The sequence below is a fragment of the Daucus carota genome, chromosome 1 (genome assembly GCF_001625215.2).
Source record: "Daucus carota subsp. sativus chromosome 1, DH1 v3.0, whole genome shotgun sequence".
Taxonomy (NCBI): domain Eukaryota; kingdom Viridiplantae; phylum Streptophyta; class Magnoliopsida; order Apiales; family Apiaceae; genus Daucus; species Daucus carota.
Genome location: NC_030381.2, coordinates 55,057,309 through 55,079,263, shown reverse-complemented (window position 1 = coordinate 55,079,263; position 21,955 = coordinate 55,057,309). Strand labels below are relative to the sequence as shown.

The 21,955-nt window shown below is 34.1% G+C and overlaps 3 protein-coding genes across 4 annotated transcripts; 1 reads left to right on the top strand and 2 right to left on the bottom strand.

The window, feature by feature from the left end:
- Positions 1–861: 861 nt before the first annotated feature.
- On the bottom strand, positions 862–3,942 carry LOC108207227 (bifunctional UDP-glucose 4-epimerase and UDP-xylose 4-epimerase 1-like). The gene is made up of 10 exons (XM_017377690.2): positions 3,787–3,942; positions 3,439–3,644; positions 2,971–3,020; positions 2,603–2,738; positions 2,332–2,433; positions 1,987–2,214; positions 1,763–1,841; positions 1,500–1,582; positions 1,317–1,408; positions 862–1,176 (listed from the first exon to the last, which is right to left on the bottom strand). The coding sequence occupies exons 2-10, from the start codon at positions 3,631–3,633 to the stop codon at positions 1,089–1,091; spliced, it is 1,053 nt and encodes a 350-aa protein (XP_017233179.1). The 5' UTR covers positions 3,634–3,644; positions 3,787–3,942; the 3' UTR covers positions 862–1,088.
- A 1,539-nt stretch (positions 3,943–5,481) lies between these two features.
- Positions 5,482–11,451, bottom strand: LOC108207218 (uncharacterized). 2 transcript variants are annotated; one of them, XM_017377683.2, is made up of 11 exons: positions 11,286–11,451; positions 10,983–11,052; positions 10,784–10,898; positions 10,331–10,388; positions 10,033–10,090; positions 9,311–9,405; positions 9,114–9,217; positions 8,472–8,600; positions 7,510–7,874; positions 6,485–7,425; positions 5,482–5,921 (listed from the first exon to the last, which is right to left on the bottom strand). In XM_017377683.2, exons 3-10 carry the CDS (start codon positions 10,876–10,878, stop codon positions 6,503–6,505), a joined length of 1,827 nt encoding a protein of 608 aa, XP_017233172.1. In that variant the 5' UTR covers positions 10,879–10,898; positions 10,983–11,052; positions 11,286–11,451; the 3' UTR covers positions 5,482–5,921; positions 6,485–6,502. The 2 variants fall into 2 exon arrangements, with proteins under 2 accessions (XP_017233172.1, XP_017233170.1); XM_017377681.2 differs by having other exon boundaries at positions 6,485–7,874.
- A 6,200-nt stretch (positions 11,452–17,651) lies between these two features.
- Positions 17,652–19,069, top strand: LOC108195237 (F-box/kelch-repeat protein At3g23880-like). The gene has a single exon (XM_017362195.2). It carries the CDS (start codon positions 17,711–17,713, stop codon positions 18,902–18,904), a length of 1,194 nt encoding a protein of 397 aa, XP_017217684.1. The 5' UTR covers positions 17,652–17,710; the 3' UTR covers positions 18,905–19,069.
- Positions 19,070–21,955: the final 2,886 nt, after the last annotated feature.

Sequence of the window (21,955 nt, the reverse complement as noted above, 5' to 3'; positions counted from 1 at the left end):
CTGAGGCCTTGAGCCGATACAATAGTAACATCCATCGTCACAAAGGGCCACTCGATTTGATAATCTTCCTGCATTCTATGAATGCATATACTCATGTTCATGAACCAGATATATATACAAATGACTTGAATGTGGTAGGAGGGTTCTTGAGGGTTTCACTAGCTAGTGAGGGTGCAACTTCCTCATGTGGAATAGTTGGAAGCTGGAAATTTGAAACGTAAGGCTTTAAATTAACATTAATTTCGGAGAGAAAATATGTATAAACAGCGACAGAAAGAGAATATTATTGTATTTGTGGGGGAGAGTAGGAGAAGGTGACAATTTCCTAGGTTGTGGTAGAATTATTGAACATCATTGTCACTGTTTTGACACTGTCAACTGTCAAGAACTAAAAGGCCCCAAGAAGCTTCTTGCTTGCTCTTATCTGCATATTATCTGTAAAACCTCGAGCCGCATGCAGTGGCAGAGCAAGAGCTCTTAAGAGCTCTTAAGGGTTTCAAGTTCAGTTAAGACGGGGATGGAACCTTGGCTTTGCCCCGTCATTCTGCCACTTGTCATGCCTGTCCTAATCGCATTAGAATGATATTTTTACATGTAAATAACCTCATATCGTATCTAGCTGGAAGCTCTGTAAGTTTCAAGGCCAGTTCCAGACAGCCATTCATAAGCAATAGTGTATAGTGCAAGAAAATATTAGTACTGCAAACAACTGCAGTTAATTTCCGCATATCTACAAGAAACAATCTATAGAAAACCTACAGAGATAATAAAACGAACGATCCAAAAGCAATTCCAAGCAATCTGCCACTCTTGTAACTATTATCTTTTGGAGTAGAGGAAGAGGACTACTTTACAACAGCATATTCAAAGGATCCATGATTAACTGGTAAAACATTGTTTATCACAAACTTCACATCAGTTCACTGGTATTATTCTATTTGCATTCACAAATTTCTTGTAAACCATTTTGATTCACAGAAAAGAAATTGACAGTATAGTGCATATCTGGAGAAGCTTAGCAAACCCTTTCTAGTATGTAAGGGGTTCGGTAACCATTTTGCAGACGCTGTGTATTTCTTTTGGTGTTGCTATTCAGGCTTGGATCTGTATCCATACGGGTTCTGGCTTGCCCATTTCCATTGATCACGGCACATCTCCTCCACACCATACTTTGCCCTGAAAAACGTAATATATGAACAATTTTGAGAACAAACTAGCTAAAAGGCACAGAGTCTCGTTCTAAAAGGTAGATTAGCAGGCATCAGATAATAGGGAACTAATCAAGTGTGAAGAAATAAAGTAGATCGTAAACTTACTTCCAACCAAGCTCTTTCTCTGCTTTCTCAGTTGATGCATAAACAGCGGTAGCATCTCCAGGCCTCTTTGCACAAAGCTTTAAAGGGATTTTCTGTAGGAAAATATGTAATTGAATACAATTTAAATGTGCTTCAGTATACTCGTCTTATTGTGTGACTTACAGAAAGAACATCAATGGTTACCTTTCCAGATGCTTTCTCAAATGCCGCAACCATTTCAAGCACAGATGTACCACGGCCAGTCCCCAGATTGTAGGCAATACAACCTGGCACATACATGATAAATTTTGAGATGACCATGTAAGAAAGCCAAATATTACAGAGTCATAAATGTAAGGCTAAATAACATCTTGAACAATAGGATTTTATAACTTGGAGAAATCAGTGAAAATTTATGACAGTGCAAGTATTATCAACAAATGTCATATACATATAGCAGCAATCACCTATATCATCTGATGTGAGCTTCTTAAGTGCCTCAACATGACCATCTGCTAAATCCATAACATGGATGTAATCGCGGATCTGTTTATTAAGAGGACACATAAGTTTGGTTACACTATAGGTAATGTAAGCCACATAACTTTTGCCAACATATAATTTTCACTTATCCATTCTATTACTAGGTGCAGATATATGGTCAATAACAATAATGAAAGTTTTTACATACCGCAGTACCATCTGGTGTGGGATAGTCATGACCATATACATTTAACTCAGGTAATCTGCCCACAGCTACTTGTTGTATGTAAGGCAAAAGATTGTTTGGAATGCCCTTTGGATCTTCACCAATTTTGCCACTCTCATGGGCCCCAACAGGATTAAAGTACCTTAGCAGAATGATTTTCCAATCTGAATCCGCCTTCTGAATGTCCCGAGCAATTTCTTCAAGGAAAAGCTAGAGCAACGCAATTATTAGCTAAATTAAGTTTGGAAAAAAGAAAATAACTCAAAGAGATTATACTACGGCATGCCAAATTAAAAAAGAACACTATCAGGGGACTAAATCATGTACCTTAGTGCGCCCATATGGATTCATGGCTTGTAACTCGAAATCCTCAACGCATGGAATTTTCTCAGGTTGCCCATAAACTGTTGCGGAGGATGAAAAAACCAACTACAAGATCACATTAACAGGATCACATTATAAGACTCTTCATAAATCTTTAGGAGAAACCACGGCTAAATGAAACATCAGATCGTAACCACATTGACTGAATTCCATGAACTAAAAGGAAAAGATAAATGACAAATTTACAATACCAAGAGAATCAGAAAAGACTAACCTTCTTGCAGTTATACTTGGCCATTGTCTCATACAAAGTGATTGATCCGACCAAATTGTTACTGAAGTAACGGAAAGGATGAGCAACACTCTCCCCCACAGCCTTAAGCCCCGCAAAATGGATGACAGCATCAAACCTATACAACAATATGTCAACAACATACCATGATCTAATCATGACGATAGCAAGAAACATAAATCCAACATTTAAGAGTTCAATTTGGTAAATGATAAAGACTACTGTATAACTTAACATGCATTTGACACATCACAATCTATGCGTTTTTCTACTTCTTCCTATTTTCCCCATTTTTTCACAAGAGTACAAAATCAACACAACAAACAAACTCAAATGACAACAATACTTACTTATTTTTCGAAAATAGCTTCTCCAAATCATCCTTATTTCTGATATCTCCCTGCAATCATATTAAAAACATAATTACACAGAACTCCGAGATCAGCCATAAAAGTTACACATCACAAGAAAACAATATATTAAAAACAGTATCAAAAAAAAAATTACACATAAAACACAGAAGCAATCTATAAAAAATAAAATAAACGGAGAGGCCAAGAATTACCAAATGAAATTCAAGATTCAAGAATTACACAGAACTCCGAGATCAGCCATAAAAGTTACACATTACAAGCAAACAATAAATTAAAAACAGTCAAGATCACAAAAAAAACAGAGAGGCCAAGAATTACCAAATGAAATTCAAGATTCAAGAATTACACAGAACTCCGAGATCAGCCATAAAAGTTACACATTACTAGCAAACAATAAATTAAAGACAGTCAAGATCACAAAAAAACAGAGAGGCCAAGAATTACCAAATGAAATTCAAGATTCTGAGAAAGCTGAGAACCCACTAAATCCCTGACTCTAGAGACAGCATCTTCAACAGCATTGTCAAGATTATCGATAATAGAGACCTTATAGCCCTGATTAAGCAGCACAAGTACAGTGTGTGTGCCAATAAAACCAGCCCCTCCAGTCACAAGAACACTCTTCTGCAAAGAACCCATGTCTTAATTACCTGCAACAATCAACAACACACACAAAGAGAGAATTCAAGAATAGCCCATGATGGTATTCTTGCAAAACATGTATTTATAGCGAGAGAGAGATTGACAGAGACAGAGAGGGAGAGAGGGGGAGAGAGAGAGAGAGAGGCATACAGAAGATAGGGATGATCTGGAATTGAGCAAATCAAGAAAGTGAAGTTGATTGAGTGAGCAAGTAATATTAGAGAGAGAATGGTTTCAAATTATCTTGTAATGTAGTATGTGTAGAGGTCTTGGCGGGTGTGTGTTTATATAGACAAAAATGTGTGTATATGTAAACTGTGTAAGCATGTCTTTCTTTTTTCTTTTTTTTAGGAAAATGTTGGAAATATTTAAATAACAAATATAATGAATTTTTTTTGTGAGGTGTATATACGTTTGGTGGTGATGTCCTTGACATGTCGCAAGAATAGTTAAATCATCACGGAATATATAATTTACACTAAATTTTATATAAATTACTAATTTTTGATGATCAATTGTTAATATAAAATCGACTAGAAACTAATCGATTGAAGACCATAATTTGTTACCGATAAATATGAATATGAATATTTATTTATCGGCCAACCTAATACTTCCTTCTTCTACAATCAAGACAGAGATCTTGATTCAAAATAGTTTTAATAGTAGTATATCTGGTCAAAATTATTCATATTACATGTCGCCTTTCATCTTTTTATAAATCACTTGGATTTTTTACACACAATTCTATATTTTTTGATAACCTAGTTAAAATTATTTTTCCTAAAATTTCTTTTCTTGAATTAAAATATGAGACGTATATTTTTATTTTGAAAAAATTAAAAAATATCAATTCTCAATATATAGTCAAGATGTCTACATTTGTGTGTAAAAGTTAAAGTAACTCATATCCAGGGACTAGAGGGTGTAAAATATTGCATGTCACAAAAAAGGTACGAAACTCCTAGCGTGTTTTTTCAAAAAAGTGAAGTTTGAAAACTTGTATAAAAAATTTAAGAAAATAATGTCAAATGAACATTGCAAGTATGACTGCAGTTATGATTTCTTAAAATCTACTTAAACCTACTCGAATCTCAAAATAATCTGCAAGTGATTTTGACTTTTGGGAACAGCTTATAATTTGACTTTAAACTGTTCAAAATATAATTTCCAAATTCTTTATCGTAGGATGGTGGGTACGAGAAGTATAATTTGATTAACGATGGTGCAAGTTGTTGGCGCGTAATACTTGACGTTCCGAATTAATAATTTTGGTAAAATAATCACATGGACTATAAAATAATTTACAGAAATAATAAATTATAATCCTTGCTTTTATATGAAGGCACCACCCTACCCATTAATTGAAACATAAGCAAGCATGTTCTTGTTTATTATTCTGTTTGTTGCTTTCCTATCAATGTTAGCTCTTGCTGATAGTAATGCCATTTCAAGTAACCGCTTCACCATCACATCTCTAACAGATGCCAGCCGAAACACTAACATAGTCGGGTCCAAGCCCGGTCGTTTGATTCATGATTAATGAGTCGATTAACAAGAAACTCATGATTAATGAATCCCGATAATAAGAAACAGGACATATAAACCTCATTCTTATTAGAAGAATAAATTATTCTCTGACTATGTATTCAGATTTCCTATCTTCCTCATTCTTATTCTCGTTCCTGATTCTGTTCTCATTCTCGTCCCAGATTCTCATTCTGACCAACGATCCATCTGGATTTTAAAGGGGGGGAAGAAAAGGAAAGAAAAACAAGACTTATAACTAACAGACTTCTTGCTGCATATAACAGTCATCTCAACAAACGAAAAGTTGAAAACAAATGCAGACGCACAGAAGAGTGCTTAAGAATAGTTTTCTCGAGCTTGATTTCTGTTATGAGTATAGGTAAACTGCATATTATTTGAACCTATACTATGCTTTCCTATACCACCGCAGCCATGGGAACATTTTTCCCGGTTCCTGTAAAATCCTTATGTTTAACAACTATGCCAGGACTTCTCCTGAATGATTCTCAAGTATGAAAAGACTATTGTAGAATTTAAAATGACTATTGGAGACTCTCTGGAAGAAGTTTAACATATAAACAAAGTGAAAAGGACTTCCCTCGTCACTCCTGCTCGTAAAGCTGGAATAACTCAAGAATTTCAACTCCGTCCAGGCTTGATAAAGCACGTCACACTTTCTTCATTGACAGTAGTCCTATGATCTAATCACTTGGTTTATTGTCTGCGTCTTCCGTATGATAAATGCATGGAAAGCTCTGGCAAAAATTAACACAAATAATTAATTATCATGGTAGTAACAGAGATAAAACCCCTAACAACAAGCTACAGAGTTGAATGAGTCCTTAGTTCCTCACAAGCTGTATACAAGTCCCTTCAGGTGCAGAGTAGGATGATAAAAATTTGTAAATAATATGATTTGTCGAGATAATTATCAAATTGGTAACCAAATCCTATAAAGACATAGAATCTTGATCACTATTAGTATATAGTCAATATAATCAAGTAGAAGCCTGATCCCTGTCAGTACTGTTTGTCTGTTTCAAAGAACAAGACTCTTCATATTTTAAGTAGGGTTCCCTTCTTAAACAGATAAAAGAAATTCAACAGACATATGAAAGAGAGGGACTTGTCTAAATGTTGGCTCCTGACGTGGTTAAACTAAGACATAAATTGACAATAGATAAATCAACAGAGCAGAGTTTGGTTTAAACTATGTGCAAAAACACTAAGGACAATATTAATCAAGTAGATATGGAGGTACAAGGAATTATGCAACACTACAACAGATGTTGAAAAAACAAGTCCATGTTTCACTCACCAAACTAAAGGGACAAGATCAGGCTTGAAGTCTAGCACCGAGTACAGCCTCTGATGGTGCTGATACTGGTGTGCTACATCTAACAGCCAATGGATCCCATTCTCTATCAAACGCATATTCCAAGCGCCTTTCTAGTGGCTTTCCAGCAACTGACAATGCAGATCTATGAAGCTGAGAATGTAAAGTTGTCTTATCATCCATCAAATCTATCGGATTCGCAGCTCTGGATTCACAGGTCATGGATATTTTATGAACAGGACTGCAACTGCCACCTTCTTTGGGACGACTCTTTCTTATAATGGAAGGTGTGTGTTCATATTTCATAGCTGAATTCCTCAGAATGGATTCTGGACTGCTAGTGCAGACAATGCTCTGTGCAAGGCTAGGAGTTGAGCAGAAGGATTGACTGTTAGCTTTTGTGATATCATCTACACTTGAATACTCACCAGTTCTGACAGGAGCAACAATATCCTTCACGTATGGTGGTCCATCAGAAAAGGAACCATAGTGCTTTGCATCTAGCTTTGGAGTCTGAAGAACTGTGTTACCCTTACCAATATAATTGGAATACTGACTAGATCCAGGGGTCAAGTTTAGCAAGGAATTACCTTGTACACACTCGCGTCTCAAATTGATGATATTTGAACCATCACTTCTAGGCCTTTCACAATTCTCAACCATTTTTGAAGGAGTGAAATGATGGACAAGCTTGTAAGGAGCATTACAGAGTTTTTTATCTAGCTGAGGAGGTGTTTCAACATCAATGGATCCAGGTGAACAACTCATCCAGGGTTTATCTGATAATATAGACTTATGTTCTGAATTGAAGATAGCTACATCACCATTTCTAGGCCTTTTACAAGATGCAAACATTCCCCCAGAAGTTAGAGGATGAAGAACCCCTTGAGGAGCAAGATTTGTTTTACCGCCAGATGCCTCCTCTGTAATAGAGGATGAAGAGGATAAGAAAGAGGCAAGTACATTAGATGTATGGAAGTTTCTTTTCCATGGCAGATCCATCTTACCATTATTGATGCTACTGTTTCCACGAAACTGGACCCTGCTTAATGGCTGATTAACTGCCTCTTGCTCGGGATATTTCTGACTTCTAGAAGATTTCGATCCCAGCCAACTTTCACAAGTATATGCATTTCCAAGAGTCAAATCCGTTGAACACATGTCAGACACTTTCCTTACAGGACCAGCAATTTGATATGTGGACATTGCCTTGCCAACACCCAGTTGCACTGCAGGAATTTTCACAGATTCAAGGTTTGCTTCACTAGAGAGATCATCGCTCAGCGGAGACTGGAGAGGCAAATTCAAATCCAAATTATCCAACTTCTTCTTCGACGAGCAGTTCCAGTGATTTTTTATTGCATTGTCGGTTCTGGTCACCAAAATATTGAACAAATTAGGGCTTTACCAAGTAATGAAAGTATAGCGGGTAAATGAAATTGTTAATTTATAAGCAACTGCAAGTGCCTGCATAAAATTCAAACTTATATTCAGCATTTATATATTTTACAATAAAACTTAACAGCTAATTCCCAGTTACATGGCAATCATGCAAACACAAAGTTGGAAACAATATTGACATTTACATATTTAAGCTATTCAACGGATATAGGAGCCTAGTCAAGGATTCAAGGGTGGGCTGTATTACATGTAAATTTTGTTCAGCAAAATGTGGGTGAAACTGGGGTTTTAGCTTCAATAACATAGATTCAAAAACGGTAATTTAGGTGTAACAAAGTTACCAACTTAACACCTTTTCTTCGCAATCTGCAATTCTGAATGCCATCCAATATTTTATACAACTAGGAGTAACAACTTCTAGTCTGGTTGATATGCTTAATATACGCAGTTTTGTAATATAATTATAGCAAGTATAATAATAAAGCCAAACCCAGTGTTAAAGGCTGATTCTTGGAAATAACACCTGTTATTTCTTCTGAACTACGGATAGGCAAGCAAAAAAATGTACCTTCCAGGTAGGAACTTGGCGATTTCCGCCCACTTGTTCCCATAAATTTGATGGTAATAGGAGAGGATTGCTTCCTCCCTTTCTGACCAAGCTTCCTTCTTGATAGCTGGATCTAAATGGTTATGCCACCTGAAAAAAACATATTATAAATTATAAATATCCTAATACATATATGCATGCTACATTACTACCCTTATATGTTACTCCTTGTATGTATTATGTATACATCACTGTATCAGCTCTCTGCACAATATTTATGAACCACCATATTACTAATCGTACAGAACATTTATAAAGAGGGCTGTTTGCCGAGTTCAAGTGACAACCGCAGGAATGTCTGACGTTACAGAAATAAAGAAAGAAGAGAGACAAGTAACTAATAACAGAAATGTCATAGATGAGTTCAGGGTCTATGTTTTATTATTCTGCAGGCTTTTTATGCAAGTGAGTTCTGACCTTCTAAATAAAATGCTCTATGCGATTATAAAGAATACCATGTCATCACATCATGTTCTTACTTGGTGCTATATAAACATGACGTAGTTAAGAATTAATGTCATTCTTGTTCACTTGCAAAAAAGTTCAGGTTATCAGCACATTGCAACAGAGTTTAAACTAGGACTAGTACTTGGCATCAAGTACCTTTCCCGGCATTGCTTGCCAATGCGCCCTGGTAAGTACTTTGCAATAGCAGACCACTTCCTACTACCATACTTCTGAACCAGCTGAATAATACGATCATCTTCCTGTAAGCATAATCATGAATTTGCTTTACATGTTTAGTTTATCAACAAAACCCTACGACTACTGATATACAAAAAAGATAAATATAAGCACACCTCCTTTTTCCAGGGTCCTTTAAAAAGTTCAGGATTAAGAACCTTCTGCCAGCGATGCAGGCATTGAACATCTGTTCTTCCTGGAAGGGATTCAGCTGGTGACAAACATAGAATTTCAGTTAGCTATTGTAAATAAGTATAATTTACCTCTCTGCCTACAACAATATATTAAATAAACAATTATAACTACTGAAAAAAGATATGGATAATGATCAAAATAATTTTCAGCATTGGTAATAGTACCACTATTTTCAATCACTGCAACTGTTGTTGATCAAATAAGTAAACTAATTGATCATCATTGACATATCTCAACATCATGCAGAGCCTCCTACGTTCCACTAGTTAATTTAACAAATCAAAAACTTAAAAACTTCTTGGGGAAAATATCTGAAAGAGTACAAGTTGAACTTTCACGGATATTGAACTGTAAGGTATCTCTGAGAAGAATTCTGATCAAGGAAGAGCAACTCTATATAAGCCTCCTTATTGTATAACTCAGTTTGGAGCAAAGATCAAAAAAAAATCTTTTCAATTACAAAAATTATAATTAAACTATTAGCCAATAACATTAAACAAGGAAGACGAACACTGTAAGCCCTCTTTTTGTAGAACATAGTTTGGAGCAAAGATAAAAACAAGATCTTTTTAATTACCAGAATTATGATCAAACTACTAGCCAATAAAATTAAACAAGAAGTCCAGAATGATGCCATATTTACCTATTTTTTTCCAGTTTCTCCCATTGAACTTCTTCACCACATCAGCTAATCGGTTGTCCTAAAAACGCAAAGAGAAATGTTTATAGCTGCATACTTTTAAAAGATAATGTGGAAGCCAATACAGGTGCAACTTAATTTTCTAATGTCACCACTGTTCTGCAAAATTATTAATAAAGTATATCCACTGAAGTATCATCCAGATATTATATACTTTCAAAGTACTTTGTATAGCAACACAGTCAGCACAATAACATAAATTTAGGCTCCCGATGTGAGATGTAAAATTCTAGCTACCAACCTCTTCCTCAGTCCATCCTGCTTGTGATGAACGTTTTGCGACCTTGTTCCTCTTATAACTAAACAAACGCCAAAATGTTAATACATAAGAGACTCGAGCAAGAGCAGCTATAACACAGAGCAGAAAACTAATACATTCCATAATTAATCAAGATGATGTCTTGGTAGTTGCAAACACAATTATAATTCGACTTTCTTTCAAGTCTCTGATTCCTTAAATGCAACAGAGAATGTAGACAATTAACAATCCCAATTATTACAATAACTTATGCATACCACTTAAGCCATGTGGCAGCAGACTAGCCCATCAACCACTCAATAATTCATAAATCCACTAATCATCGACACAACAATAATAGAACAGTACGAAAAAAAGTGCAATGACCCATTAAAAATTCACAACAAACAAGTCCTCTTTCAGAGCCACAAATACTAATATTCAACAAAAACATACCCAGTATCACAACTACTATCAGAAATTGAAGAAGACGAAACAAAATCAATCTCCTTCTTCACGATCACTCCTTCATTTTCCTTCTTCACCATCATGATTAAGAAACCCCACTTCCCTGTCAAGAATATCAAACATAACCATCACATTCATCACACAAAAAATCAATTCAAACATATACAGAAGGACATTGCAGATTTACCTCAAATCTCACTTCCCAAATCAACAAAACCCCAAAAAGCTTAATCTTGCATTACACCACAATCCCAAATCTAACCAAAAAAACAAGACCATAAATAATTAATAAATTAACCAAAACAACCAAGAAACCCAAAAAGATCAGATTTTTAGCCGTTTCACAAGCAATCAATTCAAGAATCAATGCAATTACACATAAAGATTGCAACTTTACACCAAATATCGCTAAAATGACAAAGAAACAAAATGGGTTTTTTCCATACACACACAGCAATCAATGTATGCATCTAAAAATGTAAACACTCACACAGAGGATCAGCCTCAGAGAGAGATGGGAGAGAGAGAGAGAGAGAGAGAGAGAGAGAGAGATGGGACTAGGGTTTAAAAGGGGTTATTAAAAAGATGAAGATCCATATAAAAGAGTTAGCGGGAAACAAATAATATGAGTCCAAAAAGTGTGTGTGTGTGTGTGTGAGTGTGTGTGTGAGATCTTTTAAAACGGCTTGGATATAGCTAAAAGCTTACGTTAGAAGGAATAATGAGCAGATGATGAAGATCAACGGTCTCGATTTAATTCTGCACATACACAGACGTTACAGTTTTAAACGTTTTTTATTTTGTACATTTAATATGTGTATTTATTGTGCAATTACAGCCACGTTATATCAAATTTCTTTATATACTTTATACTTTACTAGCTTATAGCCCGTGTAAGGCACGGAAGCTTTTTAATTATTTATAAACTTTTCAAATATATTGTAAGTGGTGTGAAAGAATTTAATTTATAAATAATAAATTAAAATTTTCAACTAAATAAAATTTGAAATTATGATTTGTTTGTAAGTCAGAACTATTGTAAAAATATATAGAATCTACTTTTTAGACTTGTTTTCGTAAAAAAAAAACTGGTTACACATGTTGGATCATCTGACAGTGGCGATGCTGTATAAAATACACCGTCACAGTCATTAATGACTTCAAATAAACTATTGTAATCAATTCATTCCTTTCCTCTTATGTATCATGCCAAAGTATTAAATATCAAATTTTAATATATCTTGAGTAGAATATGTGACGTCAACTTCCATTAGATTATATTTATAAATGTATTTTATATTATAATTATTATAATATGATTTAAATTTGGCTTATTAATTTTAGAATATATTAGATAAAAATAATTTTGTGACAGTGCGATTTATATGATTCTACAATTAAAACTGGTGGGAAATATTTATTTTAGATTAAAATATCCGGCTTATTAATTTTAAAATATATTAGATAAAAATAATTTTGTGACGGTGCGATTTATATGATTCTACAATTAAATCTGGTTAAAATATTTATTTTGGATTAAAAAATCATAAACATGTGAAAGACAGAATTTGTTTTGAATTCAGAAAAGGAATTATAAACATGCAAGTAGATATCAGTTGCCTTATGAAATTAGAAGTTAATTTTGTTCTAATCTAACGGTACTTATTTATTCAATATACGATCCAACGGATGATAAATTTCTGGACCATGCGACCAAATTATCTCCCTTACGCTTATTATATATAAGTATAAAATATTACTTTGGTCCTCTTTTACATGTTATTTTCGAAAAAATTACAAAAAAACTAGTTGCGTTTTTCGTTTCCTTGTGTATCCCTAATAAATATACTGACATAAATTAATTTTTCTTTTGCATGTTATTTTTGAAAAAATTAAAAAAAACTAGTTGAGTTTTTGGTTTCCTTGTACATCCCTAGTAAATATACTGAATTAGATTTAATATGTGTGGCTGTCAAAACATGAGAACTTGTATTGAAAGAGTATTTTCATAAAAAATATTAAAAAAGAAATGAGACAATTATTTTGGTATAAAATTTTTCTTAAAAAGGATATTTAAAAAAAGACGGAGGAAGAACTTGTTTAATATTTTGTCTTCGTTGTGATTTTTCGTATGGCACGGTTTCTTTTTATCTTCCTGAAAAAATGATTATCATATTCTAGTTCACTTGATAAAATTCGTTTAGTAAAGAAAGAATAAATATGTGATAAAGTGAAAGATGTATACAAACAAGAATGTCGAATCCCATTGGATAAAAACATGATCGTAGAAGGGAATTAAATACTATCAAGCTGGTTTGTCTCGGCTGAATTTCAATTATTTATTAAATTTTTCAGTTTTCGTCAAAAAAAGAGAGAATTGAATGATGACATTGTGAGATTATTAATTAATTTGTTTGTTACAATTATGATATTATCTGAATCACATAATCATAAATTATTTTTGAAATGAATCTTAACAAAATAGTATAAATTCTACCATATTAAACAATAAAGACAATAATAAAAATATCGAGTGAAAATCCAAACAATATTTTTTTTTTATATATTTTAAATTTTATGAATAAAATCTATTTACTTAATATTATCATTTTTTCTCTCCGAAATAGAATGAACATGTATGAAACTTATCATGCGCGTTGAAAAGAAAATGATCAAATAACTAATTAAGAATAAAATAATTAACTAAAACTTAATTTTTAAATTATTATTATTTTAATTGAATTTAAATTCTTAAACTCTTATGTTTGATTGAATTACACGCAGGGACGGATCTAGGAATTTGGTTATGTGGGGGCAAAAAACACAACAAAAAAAAAAAGTCGCTAATTTTCTTTTAACCAAAAATGGTTTGAGTTGATTAATGAGTTAAATATACGAATTTATGATAAGAAATTCACAAAATATGGAGAGAAGTAGTGATATTAACCCAGCCTTATGGGACTGAAGAGGCTGAGACACAAGATTGGGCAAAAAAGAAAACAAATGTAGTAAAGACTGGGCAAGAAAAAATCAAATGAAGCTGAGAGGAGTCGAACTTGAACCACATCCAGAAAAGACACACATCTAAACCAAGGGGGCAAAGCCATACTTCATTAATTTACATAATAGAACTAGTAAACCATTCACGAGCTACTGGGGCAAGTACCCCCAGGCCCCACTGCCCCCAGTGTGGCTCCGTCCCTGATTACACGTAACAAAAAGGATAAATATTACCTAAAATATATATTCGTAATTTATTTTGATTGCATCGCGATATTAGTTCTAAGAATAATCTTGTATAAATAGCCATCCAGTCTATGAAACTAAATCTTTAATGATTTTTATGACATAGAGCTTTGATGGGATGAACTGTAACTGGCTCAGAGTGCTGGCAAGTTCTAGTGAACTGAGTATCCCCTGTTCTACGTGAAATGGTACCTTGTGCAAGTGTGACTGTACTTGTAGAAATATAGTCTTTGAGACACTAAATTGTACGCCCGTTTCTGTTTTGGTAAACTGAATTCTCCCTTTGAGATGGTGAATGACCCTTAAAAGTAAATTGGGAAATATATTGGTTAATTTGATACTACTTGGCCTTCGTTCTGTTATGATCACGCTGGTGCTAATTCCTCTAAATATTATGCAGGTTCTCATGAAGTGCAGCACATGTTGCAGAATATTGAGATATGCTCCAACCATGAGAACTGTGAAGCCCGCCGTGCTCCAATCAATATGACAAAAGGGTTCGTAGCAAAGGAGCCAATGAAATGGCATATGGCGAGTTCTTTCTTTCAGAAAAAAATTGAAAGTTTATCTTATATATGTAGACACATCAGGAAAGAGATATGTAAGTTGGTATTCAATTGTATTGTCACTTTGCTGATTTATAGTAAATCATATTTTACAGGTGAATGTGGTAAGGGGTTTGAAGTTATATCTTATATGATGAAATATTTACTGATACTGAGCTCTCTAAGTTGACAGACTATGTGAACGAGCTTCGAGTTGCTGGTCAGAATGGCGAATTATCAGGTGGATCCCCATGATTCGTGATGCTTTTATAGTTAAACTTGTTGTTTTGTTCTGGCAACGAAGTTTTGAGATATTAGAGGACACCTTCTGTATGTTTGCTTGAAAAGGTTTGGCCATTATTATTTTTTTTATCTCTGCAAGTAATTTTAGTTGCAGACACTAATCCTTAATGTTCCACTAACATTATATTATGCACACTTGGGGGGTTTTGGTCTTTTTATTGTTTCAAATATCTCATATTCAGGGGAGACTTCCATGCATAGGAGAAAATTAAATACAGAGTTATATATAAAATTTGTGATGGCATAAAACATCTTTCTATCAACTTCTAAAGAAGAAAGTTAAGTCGAGTAGTCGAGTACATCTAGATCCTTGACTTCTTTTTGGTATGTTCAGCTCTCTTAGTATTTTGCAGATTATGTGAGTTAGATTACTCTGTAGCCTCTAAATTTTGTGTTGATCTCCTTTTCACTTAATTACTATTATAAAGTCTGTTAGTTATCTTTAAGATTTGAATAGATCCTCTGGCAGGACTTGTGTTCATCCCAAAAATCTACAAGTTAGTGTTTATAACGACTCAGTTTACACATGAATACAGGGGCGACCTTTATCATGTACAACCAGGCTAAACAGCAAGTGAAGGGGGGCAACAAGAGAGAGTCAATTCAGCTTGGAGCTCCAATTTTTGGACCAATAAAAGAAGATGCTACAGATCATTGCCCAAAAAGTTAATGAAATATATTTGTTTTGCTGCTTCAGACACTATCCCCATGTCATGCTAGTTCTGCATCTATCTACTTTCTTACTCAATATCTATCTACAGACTACAGGTAATATTGAACCAATTCCAGATATCCTACAAGGTGTCATCGACCATCTAGTTATGTGGCGTTGGATTTCAGAGAACAGAAAGCCAAACAGCTGCATCATTAACTTCTTTGATGAGGTATTTATTTGCTTCAGTGTATTGTTCACTTATCTTAATTGTTAGGATGGGCTTTTTGTCAATTATTTTTACAAATAACTAGTTGATTATTAAGAAATTAATTAATATTTAAGTAGGGGGAGTTTTCCCAGCCTTTTCTGAAACCACCTCACATTGACAAACCAATTTCTACTCTTCTCCTCTCCGAATCAGAAATGGCTTTTGGACGTACTCTTGTAGGAAGGCTATGTGCTAGAACACCTTGTACACCATCTACTTTAGAGTTTGTATGCAACCTCTAATATTGGTCTTGCACTAACTTATAACATGAAGTACACCTTTCCTTGTTTTATTAATCACTCTGTCACTTCACTTGCACTGATAACTAATGTAATTCTGGTCACTATGCAGGTCACTCTTAGTCTTAGTGATGAAACAGTGCCGATGTAGCAAGGCATGTTATGTGCTAGCTCCGGTTCGTCCAATGGTCCTAGGCCCTAAAAGGATGTCACGGGGTGGCACTGGAGTATTTTTGCCTTGGCATGCTAATGGTACCAGGAAACACACGAAGCATCCGCCTCCACGTGCTCAAAAAGGAAGGTTTCTCTCACTTCCTCCACCAGTCGAAACACACAAGACAGAAGTCACTTCTGATGCTGAGATGATATATAAGCATTGAGACGAAGTAGTTTTAAGTTAACATGAGTGAGGGGCAGAAGCAAATACACTCTGGTTCTTGCTGCTATCCTCCTTGTTGTCTACTTATTCGAAGAGCTTTATTTAGTCTATGAGAAAGAGTCGTGATGTTGAGATATAGTTATGCCTTTGTTCAGAGCCGGCTCAGTAGAGCCAACTAAACGGTTGCTTAGGATCACTAAACTCTAAAAGGGCCTCATTTTTATAATTTATATATATTTATATTATATATAATAGAAAACTTTGATTTGTATTTATATAATAGTACATATAGAGAAAATACCCTGGTGCTCAGAATCGCTGATTATTTACAGCACAAGTCACACTTAACAAAGAATTTGGACGTCAATTGTGGCTAGTTTGCCTCTAATCCGGCGAAAATGATTTATCGTATCCCTTCTATATCCATGTAACTATTGAAGATTAACTTCCAACCAGAGTTTACAAGTTACTCCCTCCGGAATTTTTTCTATTTGACATCTTGACTTTTAACACGCATTTTTAATTGTTTCAAAAAAACACGTATTTTTAATTGTTTTGACCGGATGATTAAAAATATTATTTTAAATTTTTTTCATATAAAAATATATAATCAACAACAAAAAAATCAGTCAAAAAGAAAAATGAACAATCTTCAATTTTTATGAATATTGTTTATTAACTTAATATTATCGTTTTTTCACCGAAACAGAACAAAACAAGTACGAGACTTATCATACATATTGAAAAATAAAAATGATCGAATATTAATCAAGTAAAATAATTAGTTAAAAAATAATTTGTAAATTATTGTATTTTTCTGACAGAATTTAAATTCTTAAACTATTATGTTTGATTGAATTACGTGTAACAAAAACAAAAAGTATTACTTAAAATATACTTTTTTAGTCTCTACGATTCAGATTACGTACATTTTCAGGAAATCACACAGTTTAAGAAAAATGGATGTTCACAATTTGATTGCCTTAAATGACTGTAATATGTGGAGTAGGATTAATTTAGAAAATATAAATTAGAGATATGTGGAGTAGAATTGATTTTAAAAATATGATTTTGTATTCAAAGTTAAAGTGGACAAATAATTTGAATTTTTTTCTCTTAAAAATGGACATATAAATTGAAACAGAGGTAAGTATATCGATAATTTATTTTGATCGCATCACGATATAGTTTCATGAATAATCTTGTATAAATAGATGTCATCCATCCATTCCCTGCGCCAAAACCCTAACTCTGTATTTTGTCCTGTTTTCTTATAATCAATGGCGCCTGTTAGACGTAATCCGACACTACCAGACGAACTAATAAGCCAGATTCTAATACGCGTGCCGGTGAAATCATTACTTCAATACCAATCAGTCTCCAAGACATGGTTATCGATGATTAAAAACCCTAGTTTCGTCAAATCTCAGCTCCGTCACGCCCTCACTACCCAAACTGATGATCAAACTCTTCTCAAAGCTGACCGTTCCTCAGTACTCCATCTCGATTCTGGCCGGAACGTGGCTTATCTCAAGTTTCCATTTCCTCGACGTGATGATGTAATGTATCTTAATCTTGTTGGTTCTGCTAATGGTATTGTTTGTGTTTCTGTTGTGTTTGGTAGTCATGATGATTATAGAAACACTAGTATTTGCCTATGGAATCCTGCTACTACACAATCCAAATTTGTTCCGTCATCGTTTAATGCTAGTGTGAGAGTTTTAGGGTTTGGTTATGATGGAGTAGATGATGATTATAAGATTGTTGTTTATGTAGACAATTATGTGGTGTATTCGGAGAATAGGAATGCTTGGAGAATTGTACCTGAGACGATACATTCTCCTGGCATGGATGGTTTTGATGTATGCATTAATGGATTCCTGTGTGGTTGTTGTGGTGGTACTTATGCGATGATGGCTTTTGATCTGAACCGGGAGGTGCTGAATTGTCACATTAACCTCCCTGTTACCGATGGTGATGTCGATGAGGCTCATGCTCAGCACCTGCTGGATTGTACTATTAAGCTTCCTGTTATGAATGTTATTAATGATGCTCATGATTATGATGCTGATGATAATTTTGCTCGTATTATTGAGTTTAATAACTCTGTTGCTGTTATTATGATGATTGGTTCGAGTAGGAACATCAACACGTGGACATTGGATGATGATGCATGCCTTCGGGTTGGTGGAGTTCGAGTTGGTGGAGTTGAGGCATCTTGGACGCCAGTGCTTAGCATTGATACACGTATGAGACCCGATCAGTTTTATGGCTACTTCAGCAATGGGAATCTCATATTACTATTAACAAATTATGTAAGTGATGTTAAAATGTGGATTTCGTGTAATGTTGACAAGAAAGAGGCCAAGTTTGCTCCACCTTTGCTTGATATGGCTGAACATTGTCAAGATAGCGTAATTTTCAAGTACAAGGAGAGCCTGATCTCACTCGCAGGATTCAGACATGTCAACTAGAATGTTGATGATTCTGGGATTATTATGTTTACTAATGATGGCAGTATCTCTTTTATCGTAGTCACTTATGATTGAAGGCATTTTAATTTTCCTTTCGCTGTAAACTTTTCATCTCATTAACTGAATCCGTTTCAAACAATTATGTTATTGACAATGTTACCGTGAGCTGTTATATTTTGCATACTGATGCGCAGGGGCAGATCTAGTAAGAGGCATTGGGGGCACGTTCTCCCCCTAAATTTTTTTTTGACATTTTTTCACAATTCTAAAATTTACAAAATTATATAAGTGTCCCCCTGATGTTTTTCGAAAATTTGCTTGTTGCCATCCTAAGAAAATATTCCTAGATCCGCTCCTGCTGATACGGGTATCAATTGTCTTTATATTTTTCTCTTGCATATTTTTCGCTCTTAATTTTCTCTTGGCTCTGTTTCATATAGAGCAAGCACTAAAAGATAGTGCATATTTAAGATCCTGCCAGAAAGTGTGAAAGAACAATCCTCACAAGAATTGACAGTTTGTGGAAGTCTCACTCTAACTGAAAGATGAAGAGTATATGAACAGCTTGATTTTTTACACAGAATGTGATTACTCCAAATCAGAAATAAATTTGGTTCATTTCTGATTCAGAGTTACACTAGCATCCATAATTTGGATATCACTGGCTAAATTCTTTTAGCTACTATGCCTGTAATCTAAGTAAACTAATTTCAAGTATTTGTTTCAATAGCAAAGTCAGTAAGAAGAGCCGAAGAGGCATTAATTCCAGATTTTCACCGTAATAAACTCTTTTACATTGGCATTGCCTGAATAACATTCATTCTTGAGAAATTTTTTTGTGCTTGAGATGAAAACAAGGTTAACTTTTTGGTTTGTGGTTTGTGTCCAATCTATGGAACTAGATCTTTAACGATGATTAGAATCCTCTGCACCTTAAAAGTCTTTTGTGACACAGTGCTTTGATGAAATGAACTGTAACTAACTAACTGGGCTCAGAGTACTGGCAAGTTCTTGTGAACTGAGGACAGCAGACAATGAAAAAATATCCGCTGTTAATTTTTTGTATACTAAATTTTTATTATTTTCAAATTATTTAGCAGTTGATTAAAGTATTATAGCTGTTTTGTCTTGAAAATTCCACAAGACATTAAAGAAGTTCAGGGAATTGTATCCATCCACAACCATAAGAGTCTACAGAGGTTTAAACATTACCAAAGGAGAAACTCATGATTGCAAAGAATTATACACCTGTCTGACTAAATGCAATCTTAGCTCCAAGAAACCGGTAGCAAAAGGAACACAGTTTAATGGCAAAATCTACTGCCAATACCAACTAATCGTTCAGGTAATAATGTCCAGAGGATTTCTGCTCCTTGTCGCAGGCAGAGTTCGGCTTGTTAATTACTGGCTGAAAAGTGACAGGGTCTTGTCTACACGAGACGTCCATGTTCTACAAAAAAAATTGTGAAGGTGAAATTGCTACAAGCTCACATTATAAGACAAAATAATGGAGTGGCCAATTGACGAAAACATATTTTGGCCATGAGTAAAACATGAGCGACTTACCGCTAAGAAAAGATTCATTCCAGTCAATAACGAGCGAGGAGAGTTTGCAGTACACTCAATTGATGGTCTCTGTGGAGAACCATTCCCTCTAAAACCTTAAGGTGTTAGAGGAGGCCCCTCTATGGATCTTATACTTATATTTCATAAAAAACAATGACTCCGTCTGCGAGATATGTTGCCAACATAATGTCGTGATCCACCACAATCGCTGTCTTCTTGTTATGACGTACGAATCTTTTAATGACTTTAGAGACAACAACAATTTGTTCGGCAACCATAAACGCACTTGGTTCATCTATTAGATAAACATCTGCAGGCTACAAGGAAATCCAGCAACAGTTTTGCCGAAGTTAGTCACACAATGTAAAATTAATCAAATAATATGCAATAATTGTAAATTTATCCTAACAAGTCATGACCAGTTCTGATTTTGTGGAATCTTATCTTTTCTGATGCAAGGGAACAGTTCAGTTCAAGTTTTTTGCAACAGAAAAAATTATGCTTCACCCAGTAAGGCAGAGATCTAGGGAAAAATAGGCAGCTCCTAATCTATATCACTTGGCAGACTAATTCCACTAGATCCCTGGTTTAAATAAATAATCTATACTTCTATACTATACTATTAAAGCCGAAACATTAAAAGTTTGGTCGACTTGTTTGCTACTCTTTCCCATAATTAAATAATCTGAACAAAATCAGATTAAAATTTTCAAGCTAGAGACTTATTTGCTACTCTTTCCCATAATTAAATAATCTGAACAAAATCAGATTAAAATTTTCAATCTACTATATTCCATAAATAATCTGTCTTTCCCATAGTTGAATAATCTGAAACAAAATCAGATTAAAACTTTCAAGATACTATATTCCATAAATAATCTGAAACAAAATCAGATTAAAACTTTCAAGATACTATATTCAATAGATAATCTGAAACAAAATTGAAACAAAATCAGATTCTGAAACTTGCTTCTAATATACCCGAAACTAAAAAAGGTAATTCTAATTTTTAATATTTTTCATCCAAAAATCCCAGAAAATTAGAAAAATAAAACGGAGCGATGTGAGAGGCGCCACCTACACGCCCCTCGCTTCTCCTTTATACTAGCTTATAACCCGTGCAATGCACGGGCGGTTAACATATTTGTTATTTTATCGTATATATTTTAAATTTACATAATTTTATTGTAGAAATAAATTTATGATAGAATAATGTGATTAAATAAATGTTTTATTTAACAGTTGGATAAATTCTTCATAGTTAAACCCGTCAAATGTCTAATTAAAAATTAGGTTAAACATATATATTTTAATAAGAATGTTAAAATATTTTCGTTTACATGTTATAATTCAAGGAGGCCGATATAAATTAACTGATCAACCTTTTGATATTTCGTTTAATAATTAATAATATGATATAAAACATATTATAATTTAAAGAGACGCATGAAACTAAATACCGACCCATCATACTAACCTAAATTT

What these genes read in the sequence shown, in the direction of transcription:
- LOC108195237 (XM_017362195.2), top strand. Translation starts at nt 17,711, where the DNA reads ATGGCGCCTGTTAGACGTAATCCGACACTACCAGACGAACTAATAAGC.
- LOC108207218 (XM_017377681.2), bottom strand. Translation starts at nt 10,878, where the DNA reads ATGATGGTGAAGAAGGAAAATGAAGGAGTGATCGTGAAGAAGGAGATT. An exon ending in AAGGACCCTGGAAAAAGGAG is followed by an intron (nt 9,218 to 9,310) that starts GTGTGCTTATAT and finishes TTATGCTTACAG; the next exon opens with GAAGATGATCGTATTATTCA. An exon ending in GGCAAGCAATGCCGGGAAAG is followed by an intron (nt 8,601 to 9,113) that starts GTACTTGATGCC and finishes TGTTTTTTTCAG; the next exon opens with GTGGCATAACCATTTAGATC.
- LOC108207227 (XM_017377690.2), bottom strand. Translation starts at nt 3,633, where the DNA reads ATGGGTTCTTTGCAGAAGAGTGTTCTTGTGACTGGAGGGGCTGGTTTT. An exon ending in CCACACCAGATGGTACTGCG is followed by an intron (nt 1,842 to 1,986) that starts GTATGTAAAAAC and finishes CTTAATAAACAG; the next exon opens with ATCCGCGATTACATCCATGT. An exon ending in GAGAAAGAGCTTGGTTGGAA is followed by an intron (nt 1,177 to 1,316) that starts GTAAGTTTACGA and finishes TACGTTTTTCAG; the next exon opens with GGCAAAGTATGGTGTGGAGG.